Source organism: Cinclus cinclus, chromosome 29 (genome assembly GCF_963662255.1).
Source record: "Cinclus cinclus chromosome 29, bCinCin1.1, whole genome shotgun sequence".
NCBI classification, from domain to species: Eukaryota; Metazoa; Chordata; class Aves; order Passeriformes; family Cinclidae; genus Cinclus; species Cinclus cinclus.
The window spans coordinates 3,327,388-3,349,057 of NC_085074.1; the positions used below are offsets into that span (position 1 = coordinate 3,327,388).

At 54.9% G+C, this 21,670-nt stretch overlaps 1 protein-coding gene across 1 annotated transcript in view; it reads left to right on the forward strand.

Moving 5' to 3' along the window:
- PEBP4 (phosphatidylethanolamine binding protein 4) overlaps positions 1-21,670 on the forward strand; it is a 72,389-nt gene that overhangs the window by 45,116 nt on the left and 5,603 nt on the right. The window contains exons 4-5 of the mRNA XM_062510671.1: positions 20,045-20,090; positions 21,055-21,171. Coding sequence (XP_062366655.1) covers positions 20,045-20,090; positions 21,055-21,171 — 163 coding nt within the window. The remainder of the gene's footprint in view (positions 1-20,044; positions 20,091-21,054; positions 21,172-21,670) is intronic.

Below are 21,670 nucleotides of genomic sequence, written 5' to 3' on the forward strand. Positions count from 1 at the left end.
CACCCCTCAATGTCCCATATTCCCCCTCTCATAGCAGCCCATCACCTTCATCTTCCTCCAAAATATGCTTGGCCTCAACTCCCAGGTGTTTTTTTAATTTAAAATGTTGAGAGTGGGGTCCCAGGATCTGAGTCCCCACCTGTGCCCCTCACCTGGGAGAGCCTGGACACTTGCCTTCCCTCAGGAGAAGAAAATTACGGCTTCATTCCCATCAGGCACAACTTATATTCCCCAAAACAGATCAGGAAAACAGGATATCTTTTGTGGTTTCATGAAAAAGTCATCTTCTTTTTTTTTTTTATTCTCGTCACTTTAGGTTCTATTTAAAATTTGGGTATTCTGAGATGGAAAGTTATTTCAAAAGGGCAAAAACACGTCAAGCTCCAGAAAATGGTGAAATCAGCTCCATGGTGGCTTTTTTTTTTATTTTTTTATTTTGGTGGGGTTTTTTTTGGAAGCACAGTTCTCCCCCAAACTCCTTCTGCATCCTGCCCTTGCCCCGCTGCTTCTCAAGGAGCATCCTGGTACCAAAATGACATTTTTTCACCCCAATCTCTCCCCCAGCTGATGATCTAGGTGCATTCCCGAGGGATTTTCCACCCTCCGGAGCCTCTCAGCTGCCTTGAGCCCGACCCCAAACCCGCGGGGGTGGCAAGGGACGATGCTTGCAGCCCCATCGATCCCATCCGCCGCTGCCCCTCATCGATAACGGCATCGACTCTCACGGGGCATTGCCACCTTCAAAAGATCATCTGGAAGCGAGAGCTTTCGTCTCTCAGTGATTAATTAGCGTCTTGTAAACGACTCGGGGAGGAGGTGGCCGGTAAATGCGAGAGCAATTAAATCCGCAGTGCCCAAACGCCTCCGACCCCTCTCCCGACGCATCGATCTCCCTCGGCAGCCTCTGGGCTGGGTTGAGCCGGGATCGTATCCCCCAGGCATGGGGGAAAATTACTTTTCCCGGCCTGGGAAGTGCTGCTGGCTCTCTTTGCAACAGCAGCGGCCAGCTCGGCGCTCCCCTGCCGAACGAGATGGGTTTCTGAACGGGAGGGATGGAACAAGGTGGGAGAGCGAGGGAAAACCCTCCGCTGGCTTCCCTTGATGAACTGAGCTAATTTCTCTCTTAATGGTTAGCTCCGGAGCTGAATGCGAGGCTTTCCTCCTGCACAGCAAACCCTCTCCCACACACAGACAAATAGGCTGAATATTTAATTGGAATTCCTCACACCTACAGGGTAAAGCCTTGTCAGTAGAAATAGAGCCCATCGCCAGCTGGCATCCCCGCACGCCACCCACCTTCGCTCGGAAAAAGAAATCCCTCCCCGTCCTCCTCCCTTTTTCCACACACCCACGGCACCTTCCCCCCACCCCGACTGCAGCAGGATGTGCCCCCCACTCCCGGGGTGCCCTCTCCGGGATGGGGATGTTGCGGGAATCAGCAGCACCCGGCCCAACAGGTCCTCCCGGGAGAAGATTCCAGTGTCCCGTGCCTAGCCGGGAGCTGCCCAGGCCAGAGCAGCCCCACGGGGATGCCCCAAGGAGCCCCCCCTGGGGAAGTGGGGATCCCCCAGGGCAGTGCCAGGTTGGTGGCAGGGAACTGGGGGCACCAGAGGGCACAGCCAGGCTGTCCACCCGTGCCGTCCGTGCCATCCCAAAGCTGGGAGAAACATTTCCCAACCCTCCGGAGCGTGGCCGGGATGGTGGCAGGGAGGGAATGTGCAGTCCCCCCCTTTGCCAGCCCTGGGGCCTCCCACAGCTTTTATTCCCTAAAACGAGTTTCCCTCCTGTCCCCACGTTGTCCCGGCCACCGTGGGATGTGATCCATGTGGGAGCACTGCTATGGAATTGTGGGAGCTGAAGCCCTGCTCTCGAAGTTCCCCTTTTGGGGCTGGTTATGGGGTCTCCCTTGGGGCTGCAGGGATTCCAGAGGAATCCCCCAATTCAGACTTTCCAGGGATGGATGAAGTGAGGGGAGGAAGGAGTCACCCCGTGTCCCCCACCCTGCACCAGGGGACCACCCCGTGCCAGGCAGAGCATGGCACTGTCCCCTTGGTGGCACTGTCCCCGTGGTGGCACTGTCCCCGTGGTGGCACTGCACAGCCAGACCCTGCCCTTACCTCTAGGAAGGTCAGGGATGGGGCTGTGTGCTCCCAGCTGGATGCACAGCCCAGGCCTACAGGATTTGGGGTGGGACAATGACAGTGCAGGGAGAGGTGAGGAGCTCCATGATGGAGAGGGATTGATCCCGGGAATGGGGTGCCCTGGGCATGGACAGAACATCCATGGCCTCGTGTGCTGGTTTTAGCCGGGACAGGGCAGGGGGTGGCCTTGGAGTGACACCGCAGTGACACACCAGTGATCCTGACCCTCGGGATCACCAGGGGACAGGGATGCTCCATCCCGATTTTGCCTGACCCTTGGGATCACCAGGATGGAGGAGCTGCTGGAATGGTCCTGCCCATCCTGGCCCTGCCCCTTCCCACCTTCATCCCCTGGGGCAGTTCTGACTCCAGAGCATCCCTGGACAGGGAGCTGGGTTTGCTCCTCTTCCGAGGGATGTGGAACCTCCCGGAGGAGGAGGAGGGGGAGGAGGAAGGTGTTGTACACCACCGGACACTCCAGCACCACACTCTACCTTTTATGCTCTGGACTCTGCCAAAATCCCCCCAAAATTTTCTTTGCTTTCCCGAAGAATTGCTCTTTTCTCATCCCCCTCTTCGCCTTTTCTGTTCTTCTTCTCTCTCTCCTTCTCGTACCTCTCTCATCCCAGGTTTCAAAGACCCCCCCTCCCATCCATCCCCTGCAGGGACCTGCCACCATCTGCGGTTTTTCTTTTCCCTTTTCTTTTTTTCTCCCTCTTTTTAAAGTTTCCCGTGTCTTTGTCTTAACGAGCCAGGTTAAATATTCTGTAATCGGTGTAATAATACACCTGGACTCGCTCGCGAGATATCTGCCTTTTGTACTGCGACAGGACATTAATAGTAATTATTCTGCTTTGTAATTGGAGCTTTAAATACTAATTCAAACAGCCAGAGGAAAACCAATTAGTGCTAATTTATCTCTATGTGTTTTGGAGAGCCTGTGTCTGTCATACTGTGAAGAAATAGGTTGGTAATTAGTACAGTTGGGTGGTAGATAGAAGTAATTATCAGATTCTTTCATGTTCTTTAAAGGAAGGGGGGTAAAAAAAAAAAAAAAAAAAAACAACTCTAAAGGCTGCATGACTCTTCCTTTCCGAGGAAGTTTGCACCTCGAAGCACGGGCTCAGCTCCACTCGACGTTCCCGACGCTCGCGCCGGGATCTGTGGGCAACTGGTGCCATGTGGAGAGGGATTGATCCCAGGAATGGGGTGCCCTGGGCATGGACAGAACATCCATGGCCTTGTGGGGTGGTTTTAGCTGGGGAGTGACCTTGGAGTGACACTCCAGCGACAAAGTGTCCGTGGCACGAGGAGCTGCAACCCTTGGGATGGACGGAGGGTCCTGGGGCTGCTGTGTCCAGTTCAGAGGGGCTGGAGGGAATCCAGGGAAGGGAACGGAGCTGGGGAAGGGTCTGGAGCAGCAGGAGAGGCTGAGGGAGCTGGGAAAGGGGCTGGAGAATTCCTGAGGGAGCTGGGAAGGGGCTGAGCCCGGAGAAAAGGGGGATCAGGAGGGACCTTGTGGCTCTGCACAACTCCCTGACAGGAGGGGACAGCCGGGGGGATTTGGGATCTGCTCCAGGGAACAGGGACAGGAGCAGAGGGAACGGCCTCGGGCCATGCACGGGAGGTCAGGGTGGAACAGCAGCAGGAATTTCTCCATGGAAAGGGGGCTCAGGGATTGGAACTGCCCGGGGGGGTTGGATCCCCATCCCTGGAGGTGTCCCAGGAACTCCTGGAGGTGACACTCGGTGACAAGGCGGGCACAGCTTGGACTCGGTGACCTTGAAGGGTTTTTCCAACCTGAACAATTCCGTGGTTCTGTGATTCTCTAACCTCTGCTTTCGAGCTGTGACCTCTGCATGTGAATCCAACTTGATTTGTTTGAGCCATAACTGCTGTTTATGAATCCTACCTGGTGCTTTTGGGCCCCACATTTATAGAACCAACACTGTGCATTAAAAATCCTTCAATCCCAGAACGGTTTGGTCTGGAAGGGACCTTAAATCCCATTCCATCCCACCCCTGCCATGGGCAGGGACACCTCCCACCATCCCAGGGTGCTCCAGCCTGGCCTGGAACTCTTCCAGGAATGGGGCAGCCTGAGTTCCTCGGTGAATTCCATCCCCACCCTCCCAGGGAGGAATTCCTTCCATAAATCTGTGCTAAATTTCCCTTCTTTCAGCTTGAATCCACTATTCCTTGTCCTGGCACTAAAATTCCTGATGAAAATTCCCTCGTCCTCTTCCTTGGAGCCCCTTCAGACCCCCCCCGGAATGTGCTGGGAGGCAGGAAAGTCGCTGTTGGAGGCAGACCCCATGTGTTTGAGCCATTCTTCACAAATTTCAGCCACACCTCGCGATTTTGAGCCAGACCTTGAGCTTTTAGGGGGGTGTTTATGGCCAAACAGCCCTCGTGCCCCTCATCCGTGTCCCCATCAGCTCTTTCCAGCTTTCCCTTCACTTCCCAGGAGGAAGCAGCAGGTCCCTCGAGGACACCCAGGCCTGTCACATGCTGCTCTTTTATTTTCCCACTTCTTGGATGAGAAGGGCGCGAGGTTTTCAGCGCAGGGAGGATTTATTTGTGGTTAATTCAATCTTCCCCCTCCACCCAAGTTTGTGCTATTAAAAAAAAAACAAATTAAAAAAAAAAAATCATGGAGTAGTTGTTCCCCCCATCAGGAATTCTGGCCGAGCCAGACCAGGAGTGCAGCAGGATCTGCAGGAATTCATTAATGGCCCATTCTGTGTTTCCTTTCCCCTTTAAAACCCCAGTGGAGTTACCTTGGTAATAATAAAGTGCATGATTCCAGGAGGGAGGGAACAGGTTCTTATTTGGATTAAACGGATTTCTCCTCCTCCCCTCTTTTTACCCCTTTTTATTCCTGCCAATTTAAAAAAAAAAAATTGTTTAGGGGGAAGAAAAAAAAATTAAAAGCAAATGTTAACATTGGGAAAGAGAAAAAAAAAAAAAGCACATTTTTTTCCAGGGAGGGGAGAAAATGCCTTTGGAAGTGTTCTATGCAAAGAGATGCCGGGGGGCACGATATATCAAAGAAAATATAATACACCCAGGTTAAAACTAATGATTGCCATATAATTAGATGTGAGGCATTGTGCTATAAATGTGTATTCTTCAGCGTGCTGTGATTTTACTGTAAGAGAGAGAGAGAGAGAGAAAAAGAAAGACAGAAAAACACAGAACCCAGCAACATACTATAAAAAGCACTCTGTTGACTTTTCGGCTGTTTAGTATTCCTTGCCCGTACTCCCCCGGGAGTATGTAATTAGTGCTTTATGAAGAGTGCATTTAAAGCAGTTTAATATTCACCTCATTCAGTCTGAAACAATGTGATCACTGCTTAGACAAATCACTGCTCCTCACTGACATCCTCTGTCAGAACATTACCTCTGAAAAGACCTTTCAAGAGGCTCCGATGTTAATTAGTTGTCTGTCATGGATAAACAGAGCAGTGAGCAGAAGGGCTGCGCCAGGCCACAGACACACAAGGAAATACTGGGAATGCTGTGGGATTTTTTTTTTTTTCCTTTTTCGTCCTCTTTTCTCTCTCTCCTCCTTTTTGTGAAAATTCCTGGCTTTCTTCCCCCCCCCATCTTCACGGAGTTTGGTGCAGCCTGGAGTGGAGCCTGGGGTTGGGTGAAGTCCTTGGGATGCTGAGCCAGGCTGGCAGTGCCAGAGAGGTCTGGCAGATCCCAAATGGTTCCAGGAGCATCCTCTGCTCTGGCTGGGCACCTGCTGAGCTTCCCTGCTGTGCCCCAAAGTGGGAATTTCGCAGGCAAATCCCAGTGCCACATCCCAGTGCCATATCCCAGTGCCACACCCCAATGATAAATCCCAGTGCCATATCCCAGTGCCACATCCCAGTGCCATATCTATCCCAGTGCTAAATCCTAGTGCCACATCCCAGTGCCATATCCCAGTTCTGTATCCCAGTGCTAAATCCTAGTGCCACATCCCAGTGATAAATCCCAGTGATAAATCCTAGTGCCACATCCCAGTGCCACATCCCAGTGTCATATCCCAGTGCCACATCCCAGTGCCACACCCCAGTTCTGTATCCCAGTGATAAATCCCAGTGCTAAATCCCAGTGCCACATCCCAGTGCCACATCCCAGTGCTAAATCCCAGTCCCAAATGTGTATCCCAGTCCTGCATCCCAGCCCTACATCCCCTTTTTGCAGCCCAGAGTGGCTCTTTAGCCATTCCAAAAGACCCTTCCCACTTCCCATCATGTGTAAAATGTTGGATAACGGTGATTCCCTCATCCCACCTGCTCCTGGTTTTAATTCCTCAGGAAAATCCAGCAGATTTGGGGCAGTGCTGGCCCTGCCATGCCTCGCTCATCCCCATCCAGCCCCATTCCTGCAGGATGCTCCCCCCTGCCATCTCTGGAGCAGGAATTCCTCCCTCCCTGTGTGCATCCCTGAGTCCTTCCCGTGTCCCCCTGTGCGTTCCTGGTGTCCCCCAAGGCACGGTCCCAGGAGCTGCTCCCGGCTCAGCTCGGGGCTCCTCCGGGCTCCACGGTTGGGATGTAAGGTTTGGAGGCATGGGAATCCCATTAGAGCCCCCACCTGGCACTCCCATGTTTTTGGGAGCCAAATCCAGCAAATCCGGCGCTTGCCAGGGCCGAGGGAGCTGCGAGCTCCTCGCTGAGGTGTTTAAGGGGCAGACAAGGCCCAGCACCATCCTTTCCACTTGGGAAGGAGCAGACATGGAATTCTGCTCCCTCTGCTCCCGGGAATGACAACCAAGGCTTGAAACCTTTGGGTGAGAGCCCCCCACACCCCATGAGGGGCTCCACGGGTGCATCCCCATGCACATCCCATCCTGCAGCGGGAACACACGGAGCATCCCCACGGGACACCTTCCCGAGCCCTCCTGGCCTCCAAGCACCCTCCAGCTCAGGGATTTTCCCCTTTTCACTCCCTTTTCCAGCAGTTTGTTTCCCTGGCTCTCTTAGTCACGAAGGTGAGGCCCTGACAGAGACACAGACATCAAAAACAAGAGGTGATGAAACGCCGGGAATAATTAAGTTGCACTAAATCACCGGGCCCGGCGGAACGCTGCCAGGGAGCTCGGGAAAACTGGAGCACCACGGAGCCAAGTTATTATTAATAATCACCAGCACCCTCGTGAACAACAACCTATTTCGCACCGATTTTTTTTTGGGAAGGGGCCGGGATGAGGAGAGAACCTCCAACGTGAGGGACAAGAGGTTTGCTCGTGTGCTGCACGTCCCGGGAATATTCCAGCCCGGATCCATCCCGGCACGATCCGGGCTGATCCCAGAGCAAGTCTGCTCCCGCCACGGATCCTCCACACAACCTCAGGCCTTACGTAAGGGCAGCTTTATCCACCTCCCATCGGAGCCCAGCCTGCAGCTCCCGTTCCCAGAGTGTGGGTGAGCCTCTCGCCCCGGGCTGGGAATTGCACAGCTCCTGCACCCCTGCCTTGCTCCACGCATGCAAGCGGCTGCAATTCCCGATGGGCAGCTGATAGCAGGCTGGGCTGTCAGGCTTGACTTTGGAGGGTGTTTGGGATGTGCTCCCCTCGCATCCCGCCAGGATTCAGGGTTGGGAATGCTTGGGAAGGGGTTGTTGGATGTGTGGGATTTGCTGTCCTCACCTTCGGCTGGGGTTCACGTTGGTTGTGTGATTTAAGGTGCAGCCATCGCTGCTGGTGGTGCTGGTGGAAGTTGGATGCTCCAAGTCTCAAAAATCTGGGATGTCACTGAGTTTTTTGAGGGGGGAAAAGAGAATTTAATGCAGAGATTCCTTTGCCAATGGACGCTGAGGCGACGGCCTCACCTCGTGCAGCTTTAGGGTTTGATCCCACTTGGCTCTATCTCTGCAAGAGCCCAGACAAGTTCATGGGTTTGGGCTTTTAGGATTTAAGATTTCAGGTGCCACGTGGCCGTGGGTTAAGCCTGAGCCCCAATTCCCACCAGGTTTCATCAGCAGAACCATCCAGACCCGGTCAAAATCCTCCCTGGTGGGGTAAACCCGAGGTGTCGAAATTTGGGAGAGCTGTAAATCTCGTGTGTTTGTAAAATCTTTAAGCCTCCGTCTGCAACGCTCAGGTAAACCTTTTAATTCCCTGACAATGCCAAGCTAACTCCCAGCTAAATCCTTAATTCCTGTGCACCGTAGTCCTGTGGATTCACCCATCTGCAGCCCAGGTCTCGTCTGCAGCACCCACATTCTTTGGGTGTGGAAAAATATCCCCAAAAAATTGCTGTGCTCAAGGTTCAGAAGCTGGAAAAATTCCCCCCAAAATTGCTATGCCCAAAGTTCTGGTGCTGGAAAAATCATCCAAAATTGTTGTGCCCAAGGTTCTGGTGCTGGAAAAATCCCCCCAAAATTGCTACGCCCAATGTTCAGATGCTGGAAAAATCATCCAAAATTGTTGTGCCCAAGGTTCTGCTGCTGGAAAAATAATGCAAAATAGCTGAATCCAAGGTTTTAGGAATTTTACTCTGTTGATCAAAACCTGTGAAATGCTTTTGCATCTTAAAATTAGGAATAACGATGGATCCTGCATCCCTGTAGTGGCCGGCTCCTGCCTTGAAGTCACAACATGCAGGAGGATGGGGGAAAAGCCACCAATTTGGGGTTCCAACCCTTCTGAAAAACATTGGATGGGACATCTGGGAATGATCCCATTGCTGCTCCAGCATCACCAGCAGTCGCTGACAGACCTTCCCCCCCCCGATCCAACCGGATCCCATCCCAGGGCGACAGGGACAGGGCACACCTGCGGGGCCCCGTGCAGGTGGAGGGGACGCTGAGGAGCCCAACGGGTTTGGGAGCTCATCAGCACCGTGATGACAACCAGGCTGGGATTGGGATTGCTCCACGCGGGTCCCAGCCGCTGGCAGGACATTTCCCAACCTGGAGAAACCTGTACAGACGACCACCCTGTCTTAGGCAATTTTCCTGACTCAAGATCCCATCCCAAATCAGCAGGAGATGGATCTCTGCAGCCTCTTGCGACACAGATCCATCCAAACTGGTTTTCCCATCAATCCTTCTTCCAGTGATTTTTTTTTCCCCCCCCATTTTTGGGGGTTGACCATGGGTGCTGTTGGCTCTTTAAGAGGGTGTTTGGTGCTGGCTTTTCTTGGATGGGGATCTGAGCCCATCCAGCATAGGTGAGCCAAAATTGTGTCTTTTATGGCACAATTCCTGTGGCAGGAGGGAAGGGAATGATTCCTACTGGAACTGAGCAGGTGACACACAGGGAAGGACTGTCCAGCAGCCTTTTTTTTAAATATTATTGACCCAAATATTGACCTGGAGCAAACCCAGAGGATAACGTCATGTTCATCCCCTTGGATTTACAGCCACTTTCTGAAGGGTGAATATTTCTGGAGAGGAGTGAGAAGTTGCGCTTTTTTTTTTCCCAGTGCCCAGCAAACCACAGAATTGTGGAATATCCTGAGGTGAAAAGGACCCACAAGGATCAAGGACAATGATCCCAGTGGGCTAAACCCCCTCAATTACACATTCCAAATACACATGGAAGCATCTGGTGTGATCCCCACCTTGTCCAAACCACTTTTAAATTAATTTCAAGGTCTTGGGCACCACCCGCCACCTCCTCACCCGGGTCCTGCCAGGTCCTGCGCCAGGTCCTGGCAGCTGAAGGGTTACCCAGCCCCATCTGCTCAGCTCCCCATTTCACAAGGGCGGGTTTGGAGTTTTACTACAAGTTTCAGACAATGAAGGTGTGTCTGCGCTCCGAGCCTCGTTTGCCCGTTGTGTAGGCGTCGGGTTCAGCGCCGTCTTGTCAACACTTGAATATGTTGAGCATCACTCACGGGGCATTCTGTAAGAAACCTATTAAGTTAATTACCGAGGCTGTGTGTGTGTGTGTGTGTGTGTGAGAGAGAGAGAGAGGGAGAGAGAGAGAGCGTGTGTGCTGCTCCTGTAAAAAAATTTGGCTTTCTTCGTTGCAAGACACTTGTGATGCAAGCCCCGGGCTCTCGGTGTGATGACATCTCGTCTGCTGCTGTAACTGAGCCGGGGCTCGGGCGAGCTGCCTGCGAGGGAGAGGGGGGTCAAGGGGGGACCCCCACTCGTCCTGCCTTGGGGACACCCACCCGAACACAGGGAGCTGCTGCAGTGTCCCCTGTTCCAGCCCCGGGGGGAATTGGGGTGGAAATCCTAAATCTGTGGGGTCTGAGCTCGGTGTGGGGGAGTTTGAGCATCTCTGCGGGGAAGAGAAGCTCCTGATCACTTTTCTTTTTTACATTTCTTTTTACGTTTCTGCTCCTTCCAAATTCCGGGGAAAACGCCGTTTCACAGGATCATGGTGTGGTTTGGGTAGGAAGGGACACCTTAAAATTCATCTCGTTCCACCATCCCAGGGTGTTCCAGCAGCGACAGCTTCTCTGGGAGACCCCTCGGTTTGGGAAGAGGGCTGGGAAAAGACCTCTTGGTCCTTACATTTGCACCACCACCACCCTCAAATGTCCCGAAATAATCAGGGTTGGAGTTGCGGAGCTATTTTGGGGTACTGAGAGGTCCAAGAGTGGTTTGGGAAAGGGATGGAGCAGAAAGAGGCTCCATGGGGGGACACCCTTTGTGTTTCTCCTCTCCCCGCTTCCCACCAGCCTCTCCAACACCTTTCCACCCCCGTGGGGCAGGGGCTCTGGAGCTCCTGGAAGGCAAGCAGGGATTTTTGGAGCGATGTTGGAACTCCGTGAGGAGCAGCACGTGCTTCCCCAGCCCGGCCATCCCCTCCCAGTTTTTCCCCACATCCCCTTCCTGCCTCACCCAAAATATGTTAAAAAAAAAAAAAAAAAAAAAAAGAGTTTTTCGCTCTCCAGAGCCCGAGCCAGGGCAAGGAGCGGGGCGAGCTGCCCGGCTCTTGAGGTGTTTTTTTGTTTTGGTTTGGTTTTTTTTTTTTGTTTTTTTTTTTTTTTGTTTTTTTTGTTTTTTTTTTTGGGGGGGGAGGCATTCCACAAACAGCCCCCGGTGCTTGCACGCGCCCCAGGTAGGGCGGCTCAGCCCCCTCCTTGCAGCATCCCACGGGAACTCGGATCCGGTGGACTTTTATGGAAGAAAGGGAAGTCCATGGCACCGCCGGAGCGGTTTTGGCAGGCGAGCAGCAGCAGCAGCGCTGCCTTTAACCCCTCGTCCTCCTCCTGCTGCTGCGGATGCATTTTTTGGAGGGGGTCAGCAGCTCCTTTGCCAAGAACCTGCTGATGCTCAGCAACCAAAAAAAAAATCCATTTTAAAAGGTGCGTTTGGCTCCTCCTCATTGCCCAAAGCGTTCCTGAGCATCGCATCCTTCCAGAGCATCCCCCCCCCCGCCCCGAGAAAAGTCCCAGGCAGGAGGGAAAAATTAGGAAAAACTTGGTGCTGCTCCGGAGAGTTTCCGGTTGGAGATTTTCCCGTCCCAAGGGCAGCTCTGGACTCTCCCTCCGAGTGCTGCCAATTCCAGCCGTCAGGAAGCAGCGTGGGGGAGTTTTTTTTGGGGGGAGCGGTGAGGCCGAGCCCGGATGCGCTGGCGGGAGCTGGGACAGAGCGGTCCCCTCCCGGCCGGGGATGTCGTCATCGGAGGCGAAAGGGAGAAATTTTGGCCAGCGGAAGGAAGGGAAAAGAAATAACAACAACAACAAAATAAAATTAAAAAACAATTAAAAAACCAAACCAAACAAAAAAAAAAAAAAAAACCAAAAAACAAAACCCCAGAGGAATAAATGAGCCCCCCAAGCTCAAGCTCCCGCTCCCATCAGATTAGGGAAAGCAGAAATAACCAAACTGGCCCAGAGCGGGAGCAGGACTGGCACGCGCGGGCTTTGATCTGCCCCCGCACCGGGGAAGGTGCCTGGGACCTGGGACTGGGATCAGACACCCCAGGGAGGAGGAATTTGCAGGGGAGGATTTTGCGGTGTGTGCGAGCACCCCCGAGCCCCCGGCAGCCCCTGCAGCCCCCCTGTGGGGTGGGATTTGGTGTCCATGTGGGATCTGGGGGAGGGATGGGCTCAGGGTCCGACCCCAAATCCCACCGAGATCTCTTGGTGGTCACGGCAGGGTGCAAGCCCCAAAATCAGCACAGAAAGTGCAGGGAGGGGATTGTTCCCCCTCTGCCCCGCTCTGGGGAGATCCCACCCAGCAGCTCGGGGTCCCCAGCATCACAAGGACATGGAGCTACTGGAATGGGTCAAGAGGAGAACGTGGAACTGCTCTGAGGGCTGGAGCCCCTCTGGAGCCAGGCTGGGAGAGCTGGGGGACAAAGAGAAGTTCCAGGGAGAGCTCAGAGCCCCTGCCAGAGCCCTAAAGTGCTCCAGGAGAGCTGGAGAGGGACAGGATGCAGGGAATGGCTTCCCACTGCCAGAGGGCAGGGATAGGTGGGCTAGTGGGAAGGAATTCCTGGCTGGGAGGGTGAGGAGGGGCTGGGATGGAATTCCCAGAGGAGCTGTGGCTGCCCCTGGATCCCTGGAAGTGCCCAAGGCCAGGTTGGAGCACCCTGGCATGGTGGGTGGCGTCCCTGGATGAGTTTAAATCCCTTCCCACCCAAACCATTCCGGGATTCCTCGTGGCTGTGCCTCGCAGAGGGATGTGTGGTTCAGATGTGAGGACTCGAGGCCCACATGCCCCACGGCCGTGGCTGTGCCTGGTGACCTCAGCCTGGCTGGTGGCAGCACTGGGAGCGTGCAGGCGCTTCCCAACCACCGAAGGAAATGATCCCGGTCCCCAAAGGTGACACAGCAGCAGAGCATCCCCGGGGATGCATCCCAAGGGAAGGTTCCAGGGCAGGCTCCGTTCTCATCTGCACAGAATTCAGGCTACGGGCCTTTAAATGACTGAATTAGGCAAAATTTGGTGTTTCTCCAAGAATCCTCCGGAAATCTGCTGCTGGAAAAGCAAACTCATCTTAAAGCTACACACATGCAGGGCGAGCAAGTTTTCCACTCTCAAGGACTGGGATGGAAAAGACCTTTCCAGCCCTACCCAGCCCTTTTTTTTCTGTCCAGGTCAAGCTTGTTCCTCCTGCTGGAATCTCAAGAGCTTTATGGAAACCTCTGGTGGTTCTCATTTCTGGGGAGCTCTTGCGGCGTTTTGGGGATGTCCCAACAGAACTGGGGGTGATGGGGAGCACCGAGGGAGCCCAGATCCATGGGGTGGATGAAGGGAGACCCCGGTGGAGCTCCTGGGAAGGACTGGGCTGGTGACAAAGTCCTGGGCACAAAACGCAGGCGTGGTCTGGGAAAACGGGTGTGACGAGTGGCATTTTGGGTGTCACAGCGAGGGGCACAAAGTGCCCTTCTCCCTGTGCCCGAGCCATCCTCCTCCTCCTCCTCCTCCAGATCCAGCACCACTTCCCACCCCAGCAGAGCATCATCCCACCGAGGAGGCGGAGGATGCTCCAGGGCGATCCTGGCCGGATCCTGAGCAGGACAAATCCCACCCCATCCCTCCCCTGGCCGGACTAGCCCCGGACCAGTGGGTCAGGGTGATTCATTCATCCAGCAGCCAGCTCCGCCGGGAGCTCGCCCGCAATTGCGACACCGTGGGGCTGTTAAAGGCAGCCAGCGCCGAGCCACGCAGCTTCCCAACACACCCCTGGGGTTGCTATCAACATCCCTGTTGTTCTTAGCATCCATCATTTATCATCCCGGCTTTACAGCAGAGGCCCAGGGGCCGGCACCGGGGTGTGACCGCACAGGACGTGACTGGGGGCTCCCCGAGAGGGGCTTTGGGGTGCAGCCACCCCCCGACACCCTGGGGTGCAGAGCACGGCAAGCAGGGAGTGCACAGCCCTCTCCACAGCCTGGTGCAACCATCATCTGTCCAACCATCATTTTATCCAACCATCATTTTAGCCAACTTTCATTTTATTTAACCATCATTTTATCCAACCTTCATTTTATCCAACCTTCATTTTAACCAACTTTCATTTTAACCAACTTTCATTTTATCCAACTTTCATTTTATCCAACCATCATTTTATCCAACCATCATCTGTCCAACCATCATTTTATCCAACTTTCATTTTATCCAACCATCATTTTAACCAACTTTCATTTTATTCAACCATCATTTGTTCAGCCTTCATTTTTTCAACTTTCACTTTATTCGACCTCCATCTTACTCAACTCTCTCACTTCAACAAACCCCTGGTGCTTCCTTGCCAGGGGTGAAGAGGGAAGGGGTAGCCGGGAAACTCCTCCACGAAGTTTCTTGGCAAAGCCACCGGCCTCAAATCCCAAATCCATCACTGCAACCCACGCCAGGAGTGTCCTGGCAAAGCCACATCTCCCGTGCCCTCCCACACCAGCTCTGCTGCACGTTTGGGAAGGGATCCCAGCATCCTACATCCCAATCCCCTCACCAGGTGCCTCTACAACCCCACAGGTGTTTTATTTAAAAAAAACAAACAAACAAAAAAACAACAACAAAGAAAACAACTCTCCATTTTCAACACAAATGTTTTGTCTGAGGTTTCAAAACCCTCCCGGTGTCATCACAGCCTCCGCCCCGCTGGCTCGGACCCCTCACCTACATCCTGCAGGGAAGGTGCAGATGGGCAGGGATCTGTCTCCAGCTGGAAATCCACCCAGCAGAGCCTCCCTCTTTGCAGAATCTGGGGAGATTCTGGCGCTGGGAATGTCATCCTTGGACTGCCAGGAGGGAGGCAGGAGCACAGGAAGGTCCCTGCCAGGGATGATTCGGGTGCAGGGTTTTATTTCTAGATGAAAAAAAACCAACAAAAGCTTGCAAGGAGCCAGGCACAGAGGTGATTTATGTTTATTTTGCTGAGTTAATAACCCGTGGCACGTCCTCCCCTGCGGCATTAGGGTGGATCAGACAAAGCTGCATTTAAATTACAACCGTGCCTGATATTTATTTTTTAATATATTTTTATGGTCGCATTCCCCATTTATTGTGAGCTAGAAAAATGTCCAGGCCATGCCAAGAGCTACCTAAGGATCCTAAAGGCTGTAGGCACAAATCCTTGGAGTTCAGACCCTGGAAAAGTGGGAGAGGCTCTTCAGATCCGTGTTGGAGCTGTGACATCCCAAGGGTGACACTGGGACCCCTCCTGCTCCCTGGATACCCTCAGCAAGTTTTTCCAGGAGTTCTGATGAGCCTTGGAGAATTTTTTGGGATGAAGGTGTGCAGTCAGTGTTGGTCAGTGTCTGCTGGGATGGAGTGTCCTGGCATGATTTTGGGGGTTAAAATCACCCAAAAATCATCAATTGTTGGTGCTTGTGGCTGTGTCAGTCTCCAAACAGACAAATCCATCAGCTGTGAGATCCCAACCCACCCAGGTTTGGCTTTGCTGAGGTTCTGGATCTGCCCTGAAAAGAAGTTCCCCGTAGAAGGAAATGGACCTTTTCCACTCTTTTTCTGCCTGGATGTGGCTCAGGTCACGGTGGTTTATCCATTTTTCAGGTACAGACTGACAGGGAACAAGTTAAATATCACTTAGATTGGTGAGATTCCATTACTACAAAATTTAATAAAAAATTGGGCTCTGGGTAAGGGGGTTGGCAGCTGGAGATGGGGTGATTCCACGTATCCCACCCTCCCTGGGGACCACAGGGCTGGGCTGGACATTCCTGGAGCCTGAGAGGAGCAGGAGTCTCTGGAGAGAGAGAGGATTAACTCCTGCTCTTCACACACGTGGGAAAAGCAAAGTGTCGGGGCAGCGAGGATCCGGGTGGGAAGTTTGGATGGAGACTTGGGATCACAGTGTTTTGGAGCAGGGAAATTTTGGGAATCATTCCTGCCTCAGGCTCGGGATGGCCTGGCCACGTCTCCAGCCGTGCCCGGAGAGTGAAACTGGCTCGGAGCACAAAGAGAAGATCCTGAGTCATCCCAGAATCCAGGAACTGGGGCTGCGGGGAAGCACCAGAGCAGGAGGTTCAGGAGAAGGGTTGGGGTTGGGAAAGCTGGGCTGGTTCCAGCAGGAAGGGGAGGTTTCTCTGGATTTGGGCTGTGATGGGATCCAACCTCTGTGGGGTCTCGTCCCCTGTGCTAAGTCATTCCCTGCCCTGGGAATGCTGTCAAAACGCTTTGGATTAACAGAGCAGCCAGGAGAGGCCGTTCCAAGGAAGCCTTTCCCATCCTGGCTGGAGGTGACTCTCCCACCCTGGTTCTTCCATGAAAACGATTTCTGTGTTTCTCCGTATTTGTTTTTCCTCTCTCTTTCTCCCAGTTTCTTTCCCTACGGAGAGCCCACGACAACCCAGCAGTATAGCAAGGCTGGCATAATGGGATGTGACATTTCTCATCACGAAAGGACTCGCAGGGTCGGGGCTGCCGGGCTCCTTCGGGCACCAAACTCCGGTTTGGTGGTGATGGGAAAAGCAAGGCTGGGCTGGAGAGGGTCGGGGCGGCGTGGGAGAGCCCGAGGGGTTTGGGAACATCCCATGCCCCCAGATGCAGCACCGGGATCCTGCTGGAAGCCGTGCAAACAAGAGGCTGAACTGGGAAATGCCAGAGTTTGGGAGTGCTGGGAGCTGGCCGGGCCCTGCCCTGCTCTCTCCTGGCCTCCCTGCGAGCGGGGATAATTGGAGGGAGAGTTTCTCTTGGATCGGCTGTTTGCTCACATGCTTTTTGTTGGAAAGCAGGACGAGCCTGGATGTTTCTGGGAGCCGGGGGAGGAGTGGTCCTCCCCATTGCTGCTGGCTTTGGTGGGGAGGGAGGAGGAAATCCCAAAACCTTCACCTTCCTCTGCAAGGACACGGTGGAACAGATCCAGATCCACCTGCAATTAGCATCTCATCATTTTCTTCCCCGTTCCAGCCTCACAGGGAAGTTGGGTTGCCATCCCAGCGGCTCTGCCCTTCCTGGGATGCTCCCCTGAGCTCACTAAGCCAATTCCTCCATCCCGACCTCATTCCAAAGATCGCAGGAATTGAGGAGAACAAATCCGGGCTCCCTCTGGGCCGGCTTTGAAGCCGCTCTCGGCCCCCGTCAAACTCCTGCTCGTGAGGAGCAGCGCAGGAGGAGCCCCGGGTGTTTGGGATCAGCTTCGCCCTGGGATAATGAATTGTTGGTTAATGCCGGGCCGGCCCCTCGGCTGCTTCCCAAGGGACGCAGCCCCCGCTCCTGGCTGAGCCCCCCGCGCTGTGCCGGGGTCCCCGGGGCCGGGCTGGGACGCGCTCCCGGCGAGGCAGGAGCAGCCCAGCCCTGCTCGGCTGCACTTCCCTGGGTCCCATCCGTCATCTGTTTGTCCTGGTCCCCTGCCAGCGATTGTGCCGATTCCCACACCCACTTTCCATAACCCTCCGTCCTCGCCCGGGCGAATCGCTTGGCGAGAGCTCGCCACCCATCCCTTTCCCCTCCTCTCCGATGGGATCAGACACGTTCTGGAGAGGGGGAAGAAAGCGAAGGGGGTGAAAAGAAAACAAAAAAGATCAAGAGGAAAACACAACGTGACTCACTGCCTTTAATTTATTTGTGTTTATTTATTTATTCCCCACCCACCCTCGACTGCGACGTGCAGGCAGCACGGAGGGCTGGCCGTGAGCTTCCACAGGGAGCCTGGCTCGGTGTCCAGGGCACCAGGAATGAGGAGGATAAAATTCCCCATTCCTTTGGCCAAGGAAAAGATCGCGGAGAGGAGTTCCTGGCACTCGAACTGAGCGGCGCACATTTTTCAGTCTGCCCAGATCTCTGCACGAGCATCCCCTGCCCCGCCAGCTCTCGACATCACCCGGCACAGACCGGAGGGTGGGAATATCTAATTCCACCTCCTACACCGTGTCCTCGGCGGGGGAAAGAGAGAAAGAGGAGATAAAAGGCTGGGAAGCTCAAATGGTGTCATTAGGAACTATTAATGCTCTCATAAAAGGGCATTAATAAACGCGGCAGCTCATCAGTGTCCATTAGCTCGGCTCGTGGCAGGGATCTTTGGGAGCTGCCGGAGTGTGATGCTCCCCTCGCCCTCACCGGCGTGTCAGCAAAGGGGAAAGGGGCTGGAAGGGGGGGATTATTCTCCTACAAGCCGTTCCCCGAGAAAAAAACAAGGAGAAAATGTCACAGGGCGCCACAGCCCACCTCTCCCATCCCTCCCGCATCCCGGCAGCCGTGCCCAGAGCTTGCTCCTTGCTCCCAGGATAGCTGTTTACTATTAAAGAAAAAAAAAATAAATAAATAAAAGGCAGGGTTTGGAGTGCTCATCCCGACTTTCTCCCTCCCGCCCTCTTCCTGTTCTCGCCTCTTAAAAAGGAGTTTTATCCTTTGACTCTCCCATGCCCGAGGCTAGCCAGGAACCCGCAGCATCTCGGGGAGAGCAGGCAGCCCACATCAGCGGGCAGGGAAGCAGGGAGGAGGCCCGGCCTGCCCCGATAAGCCCCTGGCAAAGCCAGGAATAGCAGCGCCGTCCCCGCACGGCAGAGTTCCTGCCAGGAGCGGAGAGAAACCCTCAGTCCTCGCCTTTGAAGAGCTGGGGCTGGCAACCGGCCCCGGCAGCGCGGCGAGCTCGGGACGAGCTCGGGATGCGCCGGCAGCTTCCTCCACACCTCGCTCCCCACCGGGCAGCGGCACATCTGGGGGAGCGGGCACAGCTGGAGGGCCCGGGCACGTGTGAACATCTGGGCGGAGGAGGCACGAGCCCCGTGGGGGGGGCTGGTGGCGTGCACATCTGGATGGGCGCAGCCGAGCATCTGCGCGGAGCGGGTGCGCGCATCTGGATGGCGCGGGGCTCGCACATCTGGGCAGGGCCACAGCACCCGTGTGTGTGTCCCCTCCCCAGCACCCCCAGATGCTTCTTCCCTCACATCCTGGGTTGTGCCTTCCCCTCCCGCTGTGACCCCAGGCGCCCAGACCTGCCCAAATCCTCACTCATCACCTCTCTGTCACCGGGATATTTCGGCTGCGGCTGCCAAGGTGGCGAGCCAGCGTCGGGGAGGCGATATCCAGGGATCTGAGCGGGCTCTTGGCTCCTCGGTGACCTTTGTTGTGCCAGGGGCAGCTGGCAGGAGGCTGTCACCGGCCGTGACTCAGCGCGGAGCAGGTTCCCGTGGAGGGAAAGGGAAGCTTTGATCGCAGGGAGCAGAGGCACCGAACCCTGCTCCCCACGTGCACTTCTGCTGGGAGTTATCTGAGACATCTTTTATTTTTTATTTTTTATTTTTTTTCGGGATAATAACTCCCAGGGCAGGTTAGGACGGAGGAGCCCTGGCAGCTGAGCTTGTGTGGGCAGGACTGGAATAACGGGTGCCGTAGGAGAGGATTTACGAGCGCTGGGAGGTTGGGAATGGCCGGGAATAGCACAGCAGGTCAGGGGTGAGGTGGGATGTGCGGGGCCGGGACGTGGATGCAGCTTCTGTTGCTGTGCCTTGGTCCCCACAGGATGCTCGCTGTCCCAGGAAAGGCTCCCTGCTCCCTGGAACCATCCCAGACGGGGATGGGGAGCCAAGCCCCCAGTGGGGCTTGCTCTTCAAGCAGGAGTTTCTGTTGGGAGCAAAGCCAAAACTTTGCCATGGGAATGCTGGTGGAAATCACCACAATCCCACCTGGAATGGGCCAGCTCTCCCAAATACCCTTGTGCTGAGCCTGGAATTATTTTAATGGAAGTATTGTGGTTTTCCCGGTGTGCCATAGCCTGGATCCCTGGCCTGGATCTCCAAACCATTCACAGGCCCTGTGTGCAGGTGACAGCAGCGTCACCTGTGTGCCAGGGCGTTGTGCATCGAGCCCCTAAATCCCAAATAGCCGCAGAAAAACCCTGGCACTCTCCTTCCCACCCACCTCGGAGAAGTGGCTCCCAAACGATCTTTACAAGGAAAACGCCCAAAATGTTGGGCAATGAATCCCTGGGGAGACGTGGGCAGAGCTGGGGGGGCAGGAGGGGTCCATCCCCCCGTGTGTTTCTCCTGAGGGTCCCAGTTTCACCTCACCTTCCTCTTTTTGTCCTTTCAGGGTTCGGATCTGAGGGTTGGGAAGATCAAAGGGAAGGTCCTGACAAGTGAGTGCAGACCCCGAATGAGGGGACAGGGTCTCAGCCAGCTGGGATGGGGGGGTGGCAGTGCTGACTGGAGGGGGGGACACCAGGGAGAGACACAAGGGGGGACACGAGGAGCTCCTTAGGGCACTATCTGAAATAGAAGCCACTTTTTCTCTTATTTCTTCTTGAGGCAAAAGTGGTTTAAAAACTCCCCAGTGGTTGGAAAGGCTCCAAACCAGTGCAAAAAAAAAAGAGGGGGGAGGGATAAAACCCCAAAGGAAAACACAAGATAAAAGTGGGTGAATCCAAACAACTCCTGTGATGTTGAAGGAACAAAGACTTTCAGTTCAAAATGGGCCAGACATGGTTTGGGGAGGTCACACCCCAGGGAAAAGGGGCTGGGGACTCACCTGGCTGCAGGTGACCGAGTCCCGGAGGAGCTTCAGCCTCTTGTGCCTTGGTGTCACATCCTCGCGTCCCTGATGGAGAGTGAGGGGTGGCAGTCCTGGCATCCCAGGGTTGTCCCTTTCCCAAGGACAACCTCTCTGTCCTCAGCAGCTGGACATGCCCTGAGCCAGCTGCAGGACCCACATCTGGGCAGCTGTGCACTGCTCCCTCTCGGCCTGGAGCACAATGTGGACCCCAAGACTCCGCTGGGGCAGCCCAAGGGGTGCTGGCCATGCCCTGGTGGGGGGGGGCTGAGGGTCTCAGCTTTGTCCCCCCCGGGCATATCCCCTGCCCAGGGAGGGTGCAGACATGGGAGGAGGGATGGAGGAGAGGTCGGGATGATCCAGGATTTGGTGAGGAGCTGTTTTGGTGGCTGCTCTGCCCCACGGAACACCTGAGCTGATGCGTGATGAGGGATCCCAGTGCTGGGGAGCTGGGTGGGAGACCTGATCCCAGCCTGGAGGAGGGTGATGGAGAACTGGTTCCGGTGGGAATTTTGGCTCAGGGGGATGCTCATCCCTTCCCTTTTACATCCCAGGTTACAGCCGGCCCAAGCCCCCGCGCTACAGCGGCTACCACCGCTACCAGTTCCGCCTGTACCTGCAGCCGGAACACGAGACCATCGCCCTGAGCGACGAGGAGAAGGACTCGCTGGGTAAGGACCCGCTGTGCCCTCGATCCCGGCCCCGAGGGGCTTTTCCGGGGCTATGGATAACGCCGAGCGCTCCGGCAGGCTGGGCACGCTCGCTGGGTGCAAAGGGATCCTTACAGGGGACGTGGGTGAGGTGTTAAATCCCTGCCAGGCAGCAGAAAACCCTTGGAAAACGTCTGGTAACGGCCTGGCTAGCGGGATCGGAAGCAGGGAGAGATGTGGGCTGTGAAATTCAGCCCTTGCTGGCACATCCCCCCCTCCCAGCCCGAGCCGCGGGAGTTGCATCACCGGCACCTCGGAGCAGGCGGATAAGGATCAGTCGTGGAGAAGGTTTAGCAAGGGATTGCTCAAACCGGGCTGACACAACCGCCCGCCAACTCCCGGCTCCTCAACTCCTCCCAAAATCTTTCACGAAAGGGATGGAGCAGCCGAGACCCCCACGAGATGTCCAGGGGACCGTAGGTGCTGCTCCATCCTGGGAGTGCGGGATGGGCGGGGATCC